Below are 13,927 nucleotides of genomic sequence, written 5' to 3'. Positions count from 1 at the left end.
CGGTAAGGTAAATGTAAGCACAATGGGTCAGTTTTGGTTAGGCTTTTATGGTTTTTTTTTTATTTTGAACACTAATACTGTACAGACAGCCAAACAGCTCACAGAAACGGGATGCGCAGTGAGGTACGGGGGCTACCGACTTTCTTTAATGTAGCAATGTTTACAAGGTGACAACGATAAGATGTATAACACAGGTACATCGTCGCGAGGCCCCTATGATAAATGGGAGCTAATCCAGGGGCTCCGAGAGGCTGTACACTTTGGCATAGTAATATTCAAGGTCCTCGATGTTACGGAAATTTGGAATGACACCTACTACGATAAAGCTACCGATACACAATCAGATATCCACCACCCTAAAAACATTTACCAACCGTATCTTAGTACCTAACCTCCATTTTGACAGTACCTGGGCCTATGGCACCGCAAAACGAAGCGCTCAATAGATATATATCATCTTTACGAAGCAACTACAGTAATCCTCAAACCACTTAATTCGTTGACACGAAGCTCGTCGCTAATGCATAAACGATTACATTTATTGTCGTGGGGACTCTCGAATGAAGTCACACCGCGTGCAACAACGTATAGAATGCCTCTAATCGTTTGAGTATCACCGCCTAAAGCTAAGCAACTTTCTGCCCTCCCAACTTAAATACTTTAAAACAACGACGAGTACATATTTCCAAGATATGCTATATAGAAGGTTAATATATAATATACATGTATGGTATATGTAATGTAGTATTTATAATATTCGGATATGCGAGGCCTCATATTGGTACTTAGGCTTCGCGATAATTCTTGTGCAGCTCCGGCTTGATGTTATACACCAGGTCCAGGATTTTAAGCATTACCTGAATAGTAAAAATCCCATGGAATACAACAAAATGGACAGAACTTCAAGACTCTTGATTTTTAAACCGAACAAAATGTACGGAATCGTACGATCAATGGAATTCATGATTGTTAATCAATATCACTGCAAGGTATGGGATTCTTGCATTTAAAAAGTTTAATCTACTTACACCCTCTTTGTGAACGCTCACAGTACGGTTCATTTCCTCGATCTTAACACGCGTATCTGCCTCGATACGGGCAGCTACGTCTTCTTTCGAACCCATGTGCTACATAACAGTATCATTGTTAAAATCCAAATATGGCAAATTGATATTTTAATCCTTATTAAAATAAATCCCCCCTGGGTAAATTTGGTAGCAATAAAAACATAGAAAGCATAGCTAGTCTTAACAATTAAAAGACGAGAATCACCTTGGCTTCGAATTCACGGAACTGCTTCTCCCGTTCCTGCCGGTACTTCTCGATCTCATCTTGCGCCTCCTCCTTGGCTTGCTTCAACCTACGGGCCTTACCTGAAATAGAAATCCCGAATTAAAGTATGAAAATCACTTTGAAATTTATTATTCAGTCTCCAAAATTTCATGCACCCAGGGGAATCTCCCCAAAGACTACATTAAAATATCCAGTAAAACTGAACTCAATAAAGTAGCCACTTCGAGGTTATGTATACTCCCTAATTCTCCTTTCGCGTAAACATTTAAAGAGCTCGCGCGCGGTGCTGCTACCAGCTCCCCAAATAACCGAGATAATATTTATAACCCACTTGAGTGCTTTTCCGAGTGATCGTTACTCGAAGGTTAGGCCCAATCCAGAAGGCCCCCGATAACCTAAAACCGTAACGCGTAATTACCACGAACAACCCAATACCCGACACATGGACGATTTATCGACCTCTCAATTTGGGCGTTTCCGATAAAGTCAGAAATCTCCCGCGGAAGGAGAATCACGGGGCCACGAAAACGGTTACACCCATCCTGAAATTAGGAATCTACGAAGAGCGGCCTACCGAACCGTTGTTAGTTTTAGATCCGATTTGCGGCGATGTAAGGTTCAATAACTCACGCTTTCTGGCATCCGAGACCTTCTCAGCAGCCCGCTTTTCTGCAGCGAGCAACTGCTGGATTCCCTGCGTTTGGCTGGCCATCTTTGCGAGAGACCTGGCCGAGCGCCGACCCAAGCCAGGAACCTACAAATCGATCATATGACTAGCCAGCTTCTATCTATCTCGACTCACCTTGGTGGTGGCGCTAGTGGCGCTGCGCGGAGTCACGTGGTTCTGCCTTCTCACTCGCTCATGCTATAGCGCTACTCGCTTCCTCTCTTTCCCTCATGCGGCCCTCTTGGTCCCATTGTGGGTGGGGCGGGACCCACCCGCCGAGCACGTGATCACATGCGACACGTGGGACAAGCAGACGAAACTTTCCCATTCATAGGAAAAAATCTCAAATTTTCCTGATTTTTTTTTAAACGTACTCTCAAATTTTCTCACAAGTTCAGATACTTAGAAAGGGAATTCAATTTCCTCGGTTCCTAATTAATTGGCAAAAAGGGACAGAAGAAACTTAGAATTAAGACTACTTTGATATGCTCAGCCGTTTCTATAATAATTGTTATATGAATCCTATACTGTATATAAATATTAATTTGGGACTTGTGTCCTTGGAGCATGTTTAAATTGAGTGAAATGTGTTTTATGCTTTTATGAGATTTGATTAGACATGATAATGTGGAGGGAAGAGGTGGTCAAGCTCAGGAAAATGCACTTTCAATAAATACAACTGTTCTTTTGATAAATATATTTAAAATGTAATCAAAGATTGTTACAGGGGTATGGTGTCTTACAATATACGATTCCCTTGCACGTTTCTCATGTTATTCAACATGATTTTTTCTTGGCGCTTTTTCTCTTCTTTAAAGGCTTCTGTATTAGCCTTACGCTCAACCCTCCTTTCTTTTCTATATTCTCTAAGGGCTTTCTTCCTGTCTCTCCTTTCTTGTGGGGATTCATTTTTCGGTCTGACGCTCAAGACACTTAAAGTAGATTTCATTGTGTCTGCTATCGATCCAGGTCCTTTTGAACATTCTGACTGATTTTCTAAATCTAGCTGCGCCAAAGCCTTGGCAGTCAATTTGCCAGGAGCTCCGGTCAAAACATTTTTCGGAATACCCGTTTTGGGATCAATTTTAATTTTTCCAGAGGGCTGCATGGTCAAATAAACATAAATTAAAAATGTTACCTCATCCTCCGGTCATATCACGCTAATGATATATTTATATATGTACGGAAAGAAATTATTGAAACTACCTTGGTCTCTGAAATTAATTTTGGGTGATTATAAATATTACTGTATGTTGACAGAATACTTTGACAATCCCATTTATCTTTTTCTCGCGCATCCACGACAAGGTCTTCCAGGTCTTCTTCGTCAGAACTGTCAGGCTGCTGTTCTAAAATTTTCATGCGCTCTTGCATTAATTTTGACACATTCTCCACCTAAAAAGTAAAATATCGATAGAGTTCAATGATGTTTCACACTTATTGCAATAATAAATACATACATCTTCTTTTTGTTTTTTTTCAAACTCTTCTGCACACTGCATAACGAGCGCTGAATCTGGTGATACGTATCCTTCAATTTCGTCACAGTCCAAAGCACCGATTTCGGTTTCATCATAAGCAGCGTACATCTATAACAAACGTTTACAATAAATAATTCTATTAGTAACAGAAGGAATTTATTATGTGAAGTACTCGCCTTCTCAAATTTGTCATCTAGTAAAGTCAATTGCTCGTTTCTTCTCATTACACTGCTCGACATAGAATACTCAGTAAAACGAGATTTAGTTTCTTCATCCTGAAATGAGAATTGGCTACCATGAAGGCTGTGTAGCTCATCTCTTTCTTCATCCAAGAGATCCAAATGTCCCTCAGAAGACACGTCTGAATCTTCTTCGTCACTGAAGTCGCCTAATTTATATTTAAAGATATGAAACTATTTAGAAAATACAATAATTTATAATCCGTTTCAATTCTATGAATAATTTGTTATATTATTACTATTACCATCTTCCTCATCATCGTTAACACCGGAGGCATTTGCTATTGCCATAAAGTCATCCTCCAACTGATTATCCGGATCATCGTAATCAAAATCATCGTCCAACGCAGCTACGATATCGGGATCCCAATCCAATCGAGGTCCTGAAACCGGAGCTGCTCTATTGAGCAGACCAACTTCTTCCTCGACATTGGATGCAAAAACAGAAGATGGTAGATTTATCTTGATACTTTCCTTCTTCGTATTCTTATCTTCATTTCCACTCTCGACTTGTTCCCATTGCGTCGATAAGTTATTAACTTCTTTCAAATGCTGTAAATAGTCGTAATCATCGTCAAAGAAAATTCCATACTTTCTCTGTTCTTCTATACGCTTCGTCGAGTCTTCGGCTTTTTTCTCTTGCTTAACACTTTTTTGACTATCGATTGGCACAAGAACTCTCTGTGGTGCCGTTTCATCCGCCGCCAGAGGATCATGTTGCGATCTGTGCACCAAGTGAAATGTCACGGAGTTCCGCTTGTCGATAAACTTTTTCGTTTTACCCTTCGGCTGCAATGATACATTAATTAACCCGACGCATTCAAGAATCAATAAGATTTCCTGAAAATAACCTTAATCACCACTACCATAAGCTTTGAACTGTAGATTTAAAAAAAACTTACCATTTTAATCGTTCAATTGTTTATCAATTTCCAAATTAATTGTAACTTAGATAAATGACAGATCAGATGATAGTGGATGATAGTTGATGATAGTACAGTAGAACAGAAAGAACAAGAGAGAAGATGAGAGTATCCACGGCCCCTACTTCATGACTATTGCGCGGTGCTGCCCTCTCGGGGCTGAACATCGAAACACGCGAAACGATGCATCGGGTACCAAAACATCCACAGAAATGACGGAGCTCGTGGCGCAAGAATTTGATAGCTGGTGTTCCCTTAGCCGTGGCCACTCTCATCTTCTCTCTGTTTCTACCATAGAAACTCATCGTTGTTTCTACCACCTTATAAATCGCGACGGTGGCAACATTGCCGAATTCATTGATTACACAACCAGCAAAGATGCCATTTAATGAGTTCAACTCGCTCACAGGTCGGCTAAAAGAATCTACGAAATTGCAACCACTTTATCCCATAGTGAGTAAATTATATTTCACTGTACCGAAAAGTTGTCTAAGATGAGGTCTATATTAAAATAAATAAAATGTGCTAATGGTATCCAAGTCGCGTTATTTAAGGCAGATTATCCGGACGGATCACGTTGGTCCATTTCGAGTTCTCTCTAAAAATTGCTATTCTGTTTCCCACGAAATGTTAATGTTTTCGAGAGATCTAATTTACGTAGATAGAAGAAAAAAAACGTTCGAAACAATCGATAATTTCGAAAATGCCTGACCTGTTTTATACCGATTGTAGTGGCACGGTATTCGAGGCCTTTATTAATAATAATTCTTATTCAGTGGAAAATATACCTCTGTTTGGTACTTAATTGTTCATTTCGAGAAGGGGCTTTCAAATACTCGATAAAAGTACAATCTGAATATAGGATTTTTAAGAAGAGACTGGGAGACTTTTGTTAACTTTCTACCTTGGAATAAATTAACTTTTCTTGTGAAGTTAAAAGATTAGTACATTTCAGACATTTCTACATTATTTCATATTGTATATTTCAGTCACCTATTCGTGCGGACAAGGTCGAACCTCCTGTAATCATGTTTGATTCAATTCGTACGAAACCTGTCAAGACGATTACGTCTCAACAAGTAGCAGAATACTCGTCAAAGATTGATCCCAAAATGGCTGCAAATTTTAAGAAGTTCCAGGTAATAGAGTTGAGATCCGTAAAACTATTATAGTTTGAGAATATATTTGACAAAAGTGACGAATGTAACGGTAACATTTGACTTTCCAGGATTGGACAAAACCAGTTTACCTTCTGGGAGGAACTAGGGACAAAGTATTCTTCGGAATTAATCTCGTTCTTACTGGTATTGGACTTTGCTTCTCCGTCAGGACACTGAATGCACTTTTCCGGCAGACATAAAATCAAAGCTATGTGGAATAGCTGCTTGTGTAGTCTCATATAAATTGGCAAAGAAATCAGAATCGATGAAATAATCTGTAACTATGTCGATGGAATATTGAGAAATAAAGTATGTTATTTATAAGACCTGAAACCAATTTTTTGTGCATGGAAAATTTCAAAATCCTATCTGGAACTTTTAGTAGTGTCTTAATTTTGATAAAGAGAAACAATTGATAAACCTGTCAATAAGTTCTACGAATGTTAAGAAATTGATAATAAATTTGTCTATAATATTTTGCACACAATCATTTTTTCCCTCATTCATTATTTATTAAGTTTTTTACTGACCAGCTTGAAGATACTGTCATACTTCTCAATCAGCTGACAAGTCATTTTATTCATTGGCTCAGGCCTGCATATTTGAGGTTAAATGGAACTAAAAGATACAAACGATATTCGGAATTTTCTTAATGTGCTAAATTAAATGCAGCCGTGCTTTGTGTTGAGTTTATCTTGACGTAAAACCATGTAGAAAATATTGTCTAGCAGTAACAGTTTAAGGTTAGGTATTCGGGGAACGTCCGATAACAATTGACATTGCCGTCCTAAGATTTAACCTGACGAATAGCAATAATGGATGAACAGAAAGTACAAGACAAGGTGTTTCACCCAATAATTTCATCAGTTCAGAAAATAGCTCTTTATGAAACAAGATCAGTAAGTTTAGTTGTTGGATTAATATCAATTTTTGTATACATAGTATAAGAATTTATTATCAAGGACTATATTCTCATGTCTCTCATTTTTGTTGTTTCACGACCCTGATGCTTTGATATTAATTGCATTAATTAATGTTAAATAAGACAATATTGTATTTGCAGCGTTTCTATTTAATGGGTTCAAACAACACCTTGACGAGGTTTCGAGTATTAAAGATCGATCGGATGGAATCAAGGGAATTGAATGTCATAGACGATAAGATGGAGTACACTCAAGATGAAATACGTGATCTCGTGAACATGATAGATATGGGAAATCGAGGTCAGAAGCGTAACCAAGGCGGAGTAGCCCGAGTTGTTTCGGCGTTTGGTATAGTTGGTAATTATTTCTAACAAAATCAATATCCTAGTGAGCCAACAAATAATCTGACTGGGTGCAACACCTGCATGCAATGCTTACAAAGTTAGAACGATTCGGTCTTTTCCTATTAGCACAATTACCGTAAAATATATTCAAAGTATCAGTACTGGAAATTTGGACACAGCTTCTACGTTGCATAAAAAAAGATGTGTAGAATCATCATAAATTTGGGTTTATCGCTCTCCCATGAAATACCAGTTACCACATTATGGATCGAAGTTCAATTATTTTTATCACAGCTTGTAGCACTACTAAAACTGTGATTTTGCTTCCTCACCTTAAGTTCAATACACCTTGTAGTTCCACATTGCTTAGCAGTTTGCACCATTTACGTTTGACACGAGAGCAGGACCTAGTTTATTATTCTTTGCATGCTAACAAAGGCAGTGCTAACAATGATCCATCATTGGACGAGAATGCTGATAAAGAGGCAGAACTGGAAAAGGAGCAGAAACCTCAGCATAAGCCGACTCAGACTAAATTCTCATGGAAGAGTATGTGGCAACGAGACTCATTTCCAAGGCTAGTACCAGCCTTTGGTATTGTCGGTAAGGGCACATAATTATTTTCTTTTCATATCTCAATCAAGACGTTTCTGATCTGTTACTTCTCGAGCAACGGTGCGTATCTTGACAGGTACTAGCATGAACGAATGCCGAACCTGTGCACGAAGCTGTGTCTAGTCTGTGTGATCTTGCATGAAAATTCCTTTGCACAAATTTACTGGCTATTAAACAATTTCTGAAGACATTAACTCCTCTCTTGGTCTCTGCTTTTCTCTCTACTATTTGGATTCCATTAAAATTGACAATAATTAACATCACTTGTAGGTTTTGTCAGGTTTCTCGAGGGCTACTACATAATTTTGGTCACCAAGCGGCGCAGAATCGCGGTCATTGGTCATCATACAATTTACAAGATAGAAGATACTTGTATGATCTACATTCCGAACGACTCGGTTCGCCTTTTCCATCCCGATGAGCAGAGATACGTTAAGATGTTCCAGAGTATCGACCTGAGCAGCAATTTTTACTTTAGCTATTCCTATGACATTACTCACACGTTGCAGATTAACATGGCTCCACCGAAGCACATTAAGTCTGACTTTTCTGTCGATGCAACTGAGATCCAAAAAGAGACCGAAGAGTTTGACAGCGGCGAAGACTTCTTCGATATGTGGCAATTAAAAAAAAGTTGGCAAACTAATGGGTACGTGAAATAAGTTTTGCATGCATATTAAATTGAACGTTTTTAGAAAACGGATATTAAGAAGTGAACAATCTTTTAGGTATGGTGACAGATGCGTAGATTATGGTGTTCGGAGCAATCCACACTATCGCTTTGTTTGGAATTCTCACCTGTTGGCTCCGGTGGAGAAATCCTTGCATCGGGACTGGGTTTTGCATGTCACTCATGGCTTCATCGGACAATCCAATGTCAGTATCTTCGGAAGGTCAATGTACATCACTCTAATAGCCAGAAGAAGTAATAAGTATGCAGGCACGAGATTCTTGAAGCGAGGAGCTAACTTCGATGTGAGTGCAGATTTTTTTATACATACTTATAACTTAGAGTTACGAAGAATTATCTCATAAACAGGGAGATGTTGCTAACGAAGTGGAGACCGAACAAATTGTTCATGATTCAGGAGTGAGTTCTTTCCAACATGGTCGGTTTAGTTCTTTCGTGCAAATGAGGGGATCGGTTCCTGGTCACTGGAGCCAAGATGTCAGTAAAATGGTTCCGAAGCCTACGATCACTTGTGACTTAGCTGATCCCTACGCAGAGACTGCAGGTTGTTAAACAGCCATTTTTATATTATTCTCAAATTAGGTGCTTGATTTTCAAATTAATGTTGCACATCAATTTTAGGCGCACACTTTAACCAGCTTTTGAAAAGGTATGGCTCACCGATCATCATACTCAATCTGGTGAAGAAACGAGAGAAGAAGAAACACGAGAGCACTTTGAGTGAGGAACTAAGTACAGCGGTCAGATACCTTAATCAATTTTTACCTCCGGAACACCAAATGCACTACATCAGTTTTGACATGGCGCGAAAAAACAAAGGGTAAGAGTTTGCGAATAAATAATGAGAGCTCTTCGATGGATATTAGACGGATTTTTTTTCTTGTGAAATATTTTAGAAAAGAGGCAAACGTGATGGGTCGTTTGGCGAACATTGCTCACAATGCAGTGTTAAAGACTGGAATATTTCAGTCGCAGAATCCGTATTATAGCCAGCGAAACCTATTTGCATCTGCACCGAACAGCAAGAAGCCTCCGAAGACTGACTCAAACCCAGCACTGTTTCCAAATACTTGTGACTCGAGAAACATGAGTTCCTTCTTGAACAAAAGTCCGAACATAAATTTAAATTGCAACGTGACCTCCAAAGACACACCGGTTAGTGAAAAGTTGGATGATTCTACATCCGTTAGGGAGAAAATGAAAGATCATTTTGTAACGAGGGGTATGCTGCAAACTGGAATCATTCGCACCAACTGCGTAGACTGTTTGGATCGAACTAATACAGCCCAGTTTGCAGTTGGTAAATGCGCTCTAGGATTTCAATTGTGTGCACTGGGTGTTTTGGAGTCGCCAAAATTGGAGTTTGATTCCGACTGTGTAAGAATGTTGGAAGAACTGTACGAAGATCATGGAGATACTTTAGCTTTACAGTACGGAGGGTCACAGCTGGTTCACCGAATCAAGACTTACAGGTGAACTAAGTGCAATTATGTACACTTCCATTCTTGAAGTAAATATAAATTAATCATTTCAATAATCTATGAGAAATTTTAGAGAAAAATTCTTCCTTCTATTTATGAATTATTGCTATTTATATTTGAATTTCAGAAAAACTGCTCCATGGACTAGTCAAGGCAACGACATCATGCAGACTCTAAGCAGATACTATAGTAACACTTTCAGCGATCAGGAAAAGCAACACACAATTAATTTGTTTCTAGGTAATAAGTGGAAATTAATTTTTTACATTCCTTATTTTGAAAAATAATTCGATGACAATTTCTGTTTCAGGATTATTTGTTCCGGAGGAAGGCAAACCTCCGATATGGGAACTCATAACGGATTACTATCTTCATCATAAGCCTGCTTGTCGATACACTCGTACAAATAAATTATTGACACAGTGGTGGGACAGTAGCGTCTTAAAGTGTCTTCCTTACGCACTCTACGAGGTCACCAAGACTTGTTCTGAAATGATCCAAGTACAACATGCACATGACATGATCGATATATATTATGACTATCATCGGTATGGAGTACTTTAATTATTTTTCAGTCACATGCACACTCCATGAAAAATTCAAGATATACATTTATCATTAATTGAAAATTTTCCCATGCTCTTAGACCGTACGAATTTTCATTAATGTCAGAAGTGTACGCTTATCAAATCAGTCATTCGGTAAGAGATTTCATGCCTCATTTTACAACGAACTACAGTCCTTTTGCTGTGAGAGTGAGACCTGGTAGAAGAAGAGAAGAGGCTGGAAGCAAGCATGTGAATATGAAAAACCCGTCAATGACAGGCCAGAGTAGCACTGGAAGTACTGCCTCGAGTGCAAGGTACCATTTCTTTTTTTTTTGTATAAAGAATTATTCTATCTGACTAAACATTTATTTTATACAGTTCTAGCGTTGATTCAAGTACTGACGATGAAGAGGGTCACCAGTTAACCGATTCTCAATTAATTACTTTAAAAAATAGCAATGATTTGACTTCTTTCGAAATGTTATTTCCTTCGATGAAAGAAGTCTACGGCGTGCAACCAGAGTACCCAAAAAGACCTGACATGATACTTTATAAGAGGTAGTTCAGATATTGTTTTTAAAGAATTTACAGATGCTGATTTTGTACAATGACATTTTTTATGCAGGTTTGTGGTAATAGGACGCAATGCCATTCATCCGACAGATCACTCAAAAATTCGTTCAAAATTAGTGCAACAAGCATCATTTCCTGACAGCATACCACCCAAAGTTAATCTTCCGGTTGTAAAAGAATCCAGTACGAGTATCTACGAGCAATATGTTAAGAAAGGCCAGGTACTCATAGGATCAATTTTTTAAATTATTCTCAGTACCATTTATATACTTTGTATCTTTTCCTTCCAGTTTGGAGGTTCTGTGCCATATCCCAAGGATATGATTATGTATGAACAATATGCCCACCAGCAACAATTACTTTTAGGCACCGTTTCAAGGTTGTAAATGATTCTCAATTCCTAATTTTTAATTTTTCTAAACAATGGTAGAGTACAATAATCAACTACGAGAAATGTAACTTTGAAGAAGTACTTCTGTCATTGCATGTTCTATGTATACAATTTTTGTAATTACATGTACAGACACATCGTATTATTTATTACAATTAAACCAGAATGGAGCAGAGAATTTACCTGGTTGCTTAGATTTTATTGGGATCAAATGTTAGAGGCGAATACAAGCGCACGTAAATTTGCTGGAAGTAAATACATCGTTCTTTTTTCCGTGGCTTTGTCCATATGTTGGAGTACAAGGTCTACTTCAGCTTCTTTTTCGGGCGGATGTTGTTGGTATGTCCGCATTTCTTCTTGCGACAGTTGGTTGCACGCGGGTGCAGACGGGCGTAGCATTTCCTACAGATCATTTTATCGCAATTGTACTTCTGTGCGAGGATACGAAGGGTCGGTTCGATGACACCACCTCGAAGTCGGAGCACCAAGTGCAAAGTGGACTCTAGGAATTAAATGAGAAATGCATTAAAATAATGAGAATACCAGAATTATTTTTATCTGTAACCCGCTACAGAAAATACTTCATTAAAATGACTTAAGTCGACGTAAATAAAAGGTATCGATGCTTTACCTTTCTGGATGTTATAGTCAGAAAGCGTCCTGCCATCTTCCAACTGCTTTCCAGCGAAGATGAGACGCTGCTGATCCGGAGGAATGCCCTCCTTGTCCTGGATCTTAGCTTTGACGTTCTCGATGGTATCGGACGCCTCCACCTCGAGGGTGATGGTCTTGCCTGTTAGGGTCTTCACGAAGATCTGCATGATGGCTTACCTGCGCTTCAAGAAATGGAAAGAAATATTTATTTACTCCTAAGAATTATTGTATATTTCTTAAATCTAGTGCCTAATGACTCGATGTGAAAAGCTACAAATGATACCCTCGTTTGACAATCCACTTATGACATATAACCAAGGAAATCGGACGGTCGTTTCTGAAATTTTCTGGGAGCGTCTTTGCCTTCTCAGGAGGAAAATTATGTTCGACGATTAAATAGTGAAATTGAAGTTCTGCAAAAACCAGGAATTTTCGACAAAGGCGTCCATGTGCAAGATTGTGCTGGAAACGAAACGCGTTCCGTTGTTTTCGGATCGCATTTTGTTCGCCGATCGTCGTGTTAGATTCTCCATTACGCCGAAAGTGTTGGCGAAGGTAAATTCAAGAACGAGACGATTTGCGGCCGATTTCAAATAGGAAATATCGGAAACAATATTTTAATCCACTCACCTCTTCAACGTGTTCGCAGTCGACACCCGAGAGAAAGAATAATCGGACGATGTCGCACTCTAATGGCGATTCTAGTTCCACAATTAACGGCTACACGTCACCCCTCTGGTGACGCATCTCGGAAGCCGAGTGAAAAGTAGATCTGGACCCGCCAAAGGACGAAGCACCTTAGTCGGTAAAGTAGAAGCAGTTTGATCATTTCCTTAGTCGTCGCATTCCCGAATTTTTAATTCATTAAACCCCAAAGGATTCGATAAAGCTTAAAATTCTAATAAACGTCTCGGCTTATCGATTATATTTATAAATAGAAATTTCAAAGTAAGCGGCGATTCCTTTTTCGAAAAACTTCGTTTCATACGAAGTATAAGTATAGTAGAAATAAGTAGAAATTTAGAATAGCCGAAAGGAAAGCGGACAAGATTTTGCTGGTATTTTTTTCGAGCCATATGCCGTTCGTTTCAGGTTATCTGCCACCTCGTCACGTTGTAGAAAGTTACAACGTGGAGGCGACGAGGTGCTTAGTATTTCATACCCGCGGCAACGTTCCATACAACGAGCCCCTTCCAAGGGTGTGTGTACAAGTACTCGAGGAGTACTTCCAGTAAAGCCATCGGAAGGTAGGGACATCTAGGTCGGGATGTAAAGTTTAAGGGTTACCAATAAAATTTGCATATCGCTCGAGCCGCTTCTCGAGACTTGCATTTCGAGAAGGAGAGGGTCCGGGAAGCTGAGTAGGATAATCCCATAAATACGGAATTAAGCTTGCAGGTGCACCCCGGTGCACCCGGAGTCTCCAGAAAAGAAGCAGACATTACCCGAGGGTTCCTGCGAAGGAGGCGCATCCACTATTAACCGAGTGGGAAACTGCGCATTATTTTCCTTCCTCTCTGCAGAACCATGCGTCAACACGGTACGATAAAACGCTTCCTCCGAAATCATCCCAAAACAATGACCTCCTCCGTCTCTATTTACCAGTCGGTGGAATCCCCCAGCTCGGGTTTTCAGGCGCTCCCGGGAATCCCCGGCAGAATTCCCTAGGATACTTCTACGGATCTCCCCGTAGGCGGCGCCACCGTTAAAGGACCAAAGAGGAGCGCTTCGCGGTATTGAATATTACACACGCGCAATTAATCGTTGATTTATAACGAGGCTGCCTATAGGGCGGACTCGTTAACGCAATCTGCATATTTCCGCGTGGTCGATATATCCGCGATAATGCATCGCGGGGCACATAGGGGAAGATTTCGATAATCCGAGAGGGTCGCTCCCCGGTTTCGGCGTTCCTCGCGTTTCCACCGACCGGGATCCAGTTAA

General features: G+C 39.5%; 5 protein-coding genes across 7 annotated transcripts; 2 read left to right on the top strand and 3 right to left on the bottom strand.

Moving 5' to 3' along the window:
- Positions 1-31: 31 nt before the first annotated feature.
- Positions 32-2,077, bottom strand: LOC105694765 (V-type proton ATPase subunit G). The gene is made up of 4 exons (XM_012415712.2): positions 1,924-2,077; positions 1,273-1,373; positions 1,029-1,127; positions 32-857 (listed from the first exon to the last, which is right to left on the bottom strand). Exons 1-4 carry the CDS (start codon positions 2,003-2,005, stop codon positions 786-788), a joined length of 354 nt encoding a protein of 117 aa, XP_012271135.1. The 5' UTR covers positions 2,006-2,077; the 3' UTR covers positions 32-785.
- Positions 2,078-2,658: 581 nt separating this feature from the next.
- Positions 2,659-4,716, bottom strand: LOC105694770 (protein LTV1 homolog). The gene is made up of 6 exons (XM_012415720.2): positions 4,583-4,716; positions 3,926-4,469; positions 3,618-3,829; positions 3,421-3,549; positions 3,167-3,355; positions 2,659-3,062 (listed from the first exon to the last, which is right to left on the bottom strand). Exons 1-6 carry the CDS (start codon positions 4,583-4,585, stop codon positions 2,700-2,702), a joined length of 1,440 nt encoding a protein of 479 aa, XP_012271143.1. The 5' UTR covers positions 4,586-4,716; the 3' UTR covers positions 2,659-2,699.
- Positions 4,717-4,913: 197 nt separating this feature from the next.
- On the top strand, positions 4,914-6,096 carry LOC105694777. Its single transcript, XM_012415731.2, has 3 exons — positions 4,914-5,056; positions 5,593-5,742; positions 5,832-6,096. Exons 1-3 carry the CDS (start codon positions 4,982-4,984, stop codon positions 5,961-5,963), a joined length of 357 nt encoding a protein of 118 aa, XP_012271154.1. The 5' UTR covers positions 4,914-4,981; the 3' UTR covers positions 5,964-6,096.
- A 208-nt stretch (positions 6,097-6,304) lies between these two features.
- LOC105694857 (polyphosphoinositide phosphatase) lies at positions 6,305-11,507 on the top strand. 2 transcript variants are annotated; one of them, XM_012415941.2, is made up of 14 exons: positions 6,305-6,662; positions 6,827-7,043; positions 7,469-7,633; positions 7,916-8,294; positions 8,374-8,620; positions 8,685-8,880; positions 8,958-9,156; positions 9,233-9,808; positions 9,945-10,057; positions 10,128-10,365; positions 10,464-10,679; positions 10,744-10,923; positions 10,991-11,159; positions 11,229-11,507. In XM_012415941.2, exons 1-14 carry the CDS (start codon positions 6,579-6,581, stop codon positions 11,322-11,324), a joined length of 3,075 nt encoding a protein of 1,024 aa, XP_012271364.1. In that variant the 5' UTR covers positions 6,305-6,578; the 3' UTR covers positions 11,325-11,507. The 2 variants fall into 2 exon arrangements, with proteins under 2 accessions (XP_012271364.1, XP_012271365.1); XM_012415942.2 differs by lacking the exon at positions 7,469-7,633.
- On the bottom strand, positions 11,508-12,693 carry LOC105694858 (ubiquitin-60S ribosomal protein L40). 2 transcript variants are annotated; one of them, XM_012415944.1, is made up of 3 exons: positions 12,614-12,693; positions 11,961-12,160; positions 11,508-11,831 (listed from the first exon to the last, which is right to left on the bottom strand). In XM_012415944.1, the coding sequence occupies exons 2-3, from the start codon at positions 12,148-12,150 to the stop codon at positions 11,635-11,637; spliced, it is 387 nt and encodes a 128-aa protein (XP_012271367.1). In that variant the 5' UTR covers positions 12,151-12,160; positions 12,614-12,693; the 3' UTR covers positions 11,508-11,634. The 2 variants fall into 2 exon arrangements, with proteins under 2 accessions (XP_012271367.1, XP_012271368.1); XM_012415945.1 differs by having other exon boundaries at positions 11,961-12,165; positions 12,614-12,650.
- Between the last annotated feature and the right edge of the window lie 1,234 nt (positions 12,694-13,927).

This window comes from Orussus abietinus, unplaced genomic scaffold, assembly GCF_000612105.2.
Source record: "Orussus abietinus isolate OABI.00-Male unplaced genomic scaffold, Oabi_2.0 scaffold27, whole genome shotgun sequence".
NCBI classification, from domain to species: domain Eukaryota; kingdom Metazoa; phylum Arthropoda; class Insecta; order Hymenoptera; family Orussidae; genus Orussus; species Orussus abietinus.
This window is presented reverse-complemented; position numbering and strand designations above follow the sequence as displayed.

Bases quoted from the DNA above. Each gene is read 5' to 3' on its own strand.
- LOC105694777 (XM_012415731.2), top strand. From the start codon at position 4,982: ATGCCATTTAATGAGTTCAACTCGCTCACAGGTCGGCTAAAAGAATCT. The intron at 5,057-5,592 runs GTGAGTAAATTA...TGTATATTTCAG, and splicing joins TGCAACCACTTTATCCCATA to TCACCTATTCGTGCGGACAA. The intron at 5,743-5,831 runs GTAATAGAGTTG...TTGACTTTCCAG, and splicing joins CAAATTTTAAGAAGTTCCAG to GATTGGACAAAACCAGTTTA.
- LOC105694858 (XM_012415944.1), bottom strand. From the start codon at position 12,150: ATGCAGATCTTCGTGAAGACCCTAACAGGCAAGACCATCACCCTCGAG. The intron at 11,832-11,960 runs GTAAAGCATCGA...TTTAATTCCTAG, and splicing joins TGACTATAACATCCAGAAAG to AGTCCACTTTGCACTTGGTG.
- LOC105694765 (XM_012415712.2), bottom strand. From the start codon at position 2,005: ATGGCCAGCCAAACGCAGGGAATCCAGCAGTTGCTCGCTGCAGAAAAG. The intron at 1,374-1,923 runs GTGAGTTATTGA...TTTCTATTTCAG, and splicing joins GGTCTCGGATGCCAGAAAGC to GTAAGGCCCGTAGGTTGAAG. The intron at 1,128-1,272 runs GTGATTCTCGTC...ACTGTTATGTAG, and splicing joins TCCGTGAATTCGAAGCCAAG to CACATGGGTTCGAAAGAAGA.
- LOC105694857 (XM_012415941.2), top strand. From the start codon at position 6,579: ATGGATGAACAGAAAGTACAAGACAAGGTGTTTCACCCAATAATTTCA. The intron at 7,634-7,915 runs GTAAGGGCACAT...CATCACTTGTAG, and splicing joins ACCAGCCTTTGGTATTGTCG to GTTTTGTCAGGTTTCTCGAG. The intron at 9,157-9,232 runs GTAAGAGTTTGC...GAAATATTTTAG, and splicing joins ATGGCGCGAAAAAACAAAGG to AAAAGAGGCAAACGTGATGG.
- LOC105694770 (XM_012415720.2), bottom strand. The intron at 3,830-3,925 runs GTAATAGTAATA...AATATAAATTAG, and splicing joins TAACGATGATGAGGAAGATG to GCGACTTCAGTGACGAAGAA. The intron at 3,356-3,420 runs GTATGTATTTAT...TTTACTTTTTAG, and splicing joins AAAAAAAACAAAAAGAAGAT to GTGGAGAATGTGTCAAAATT.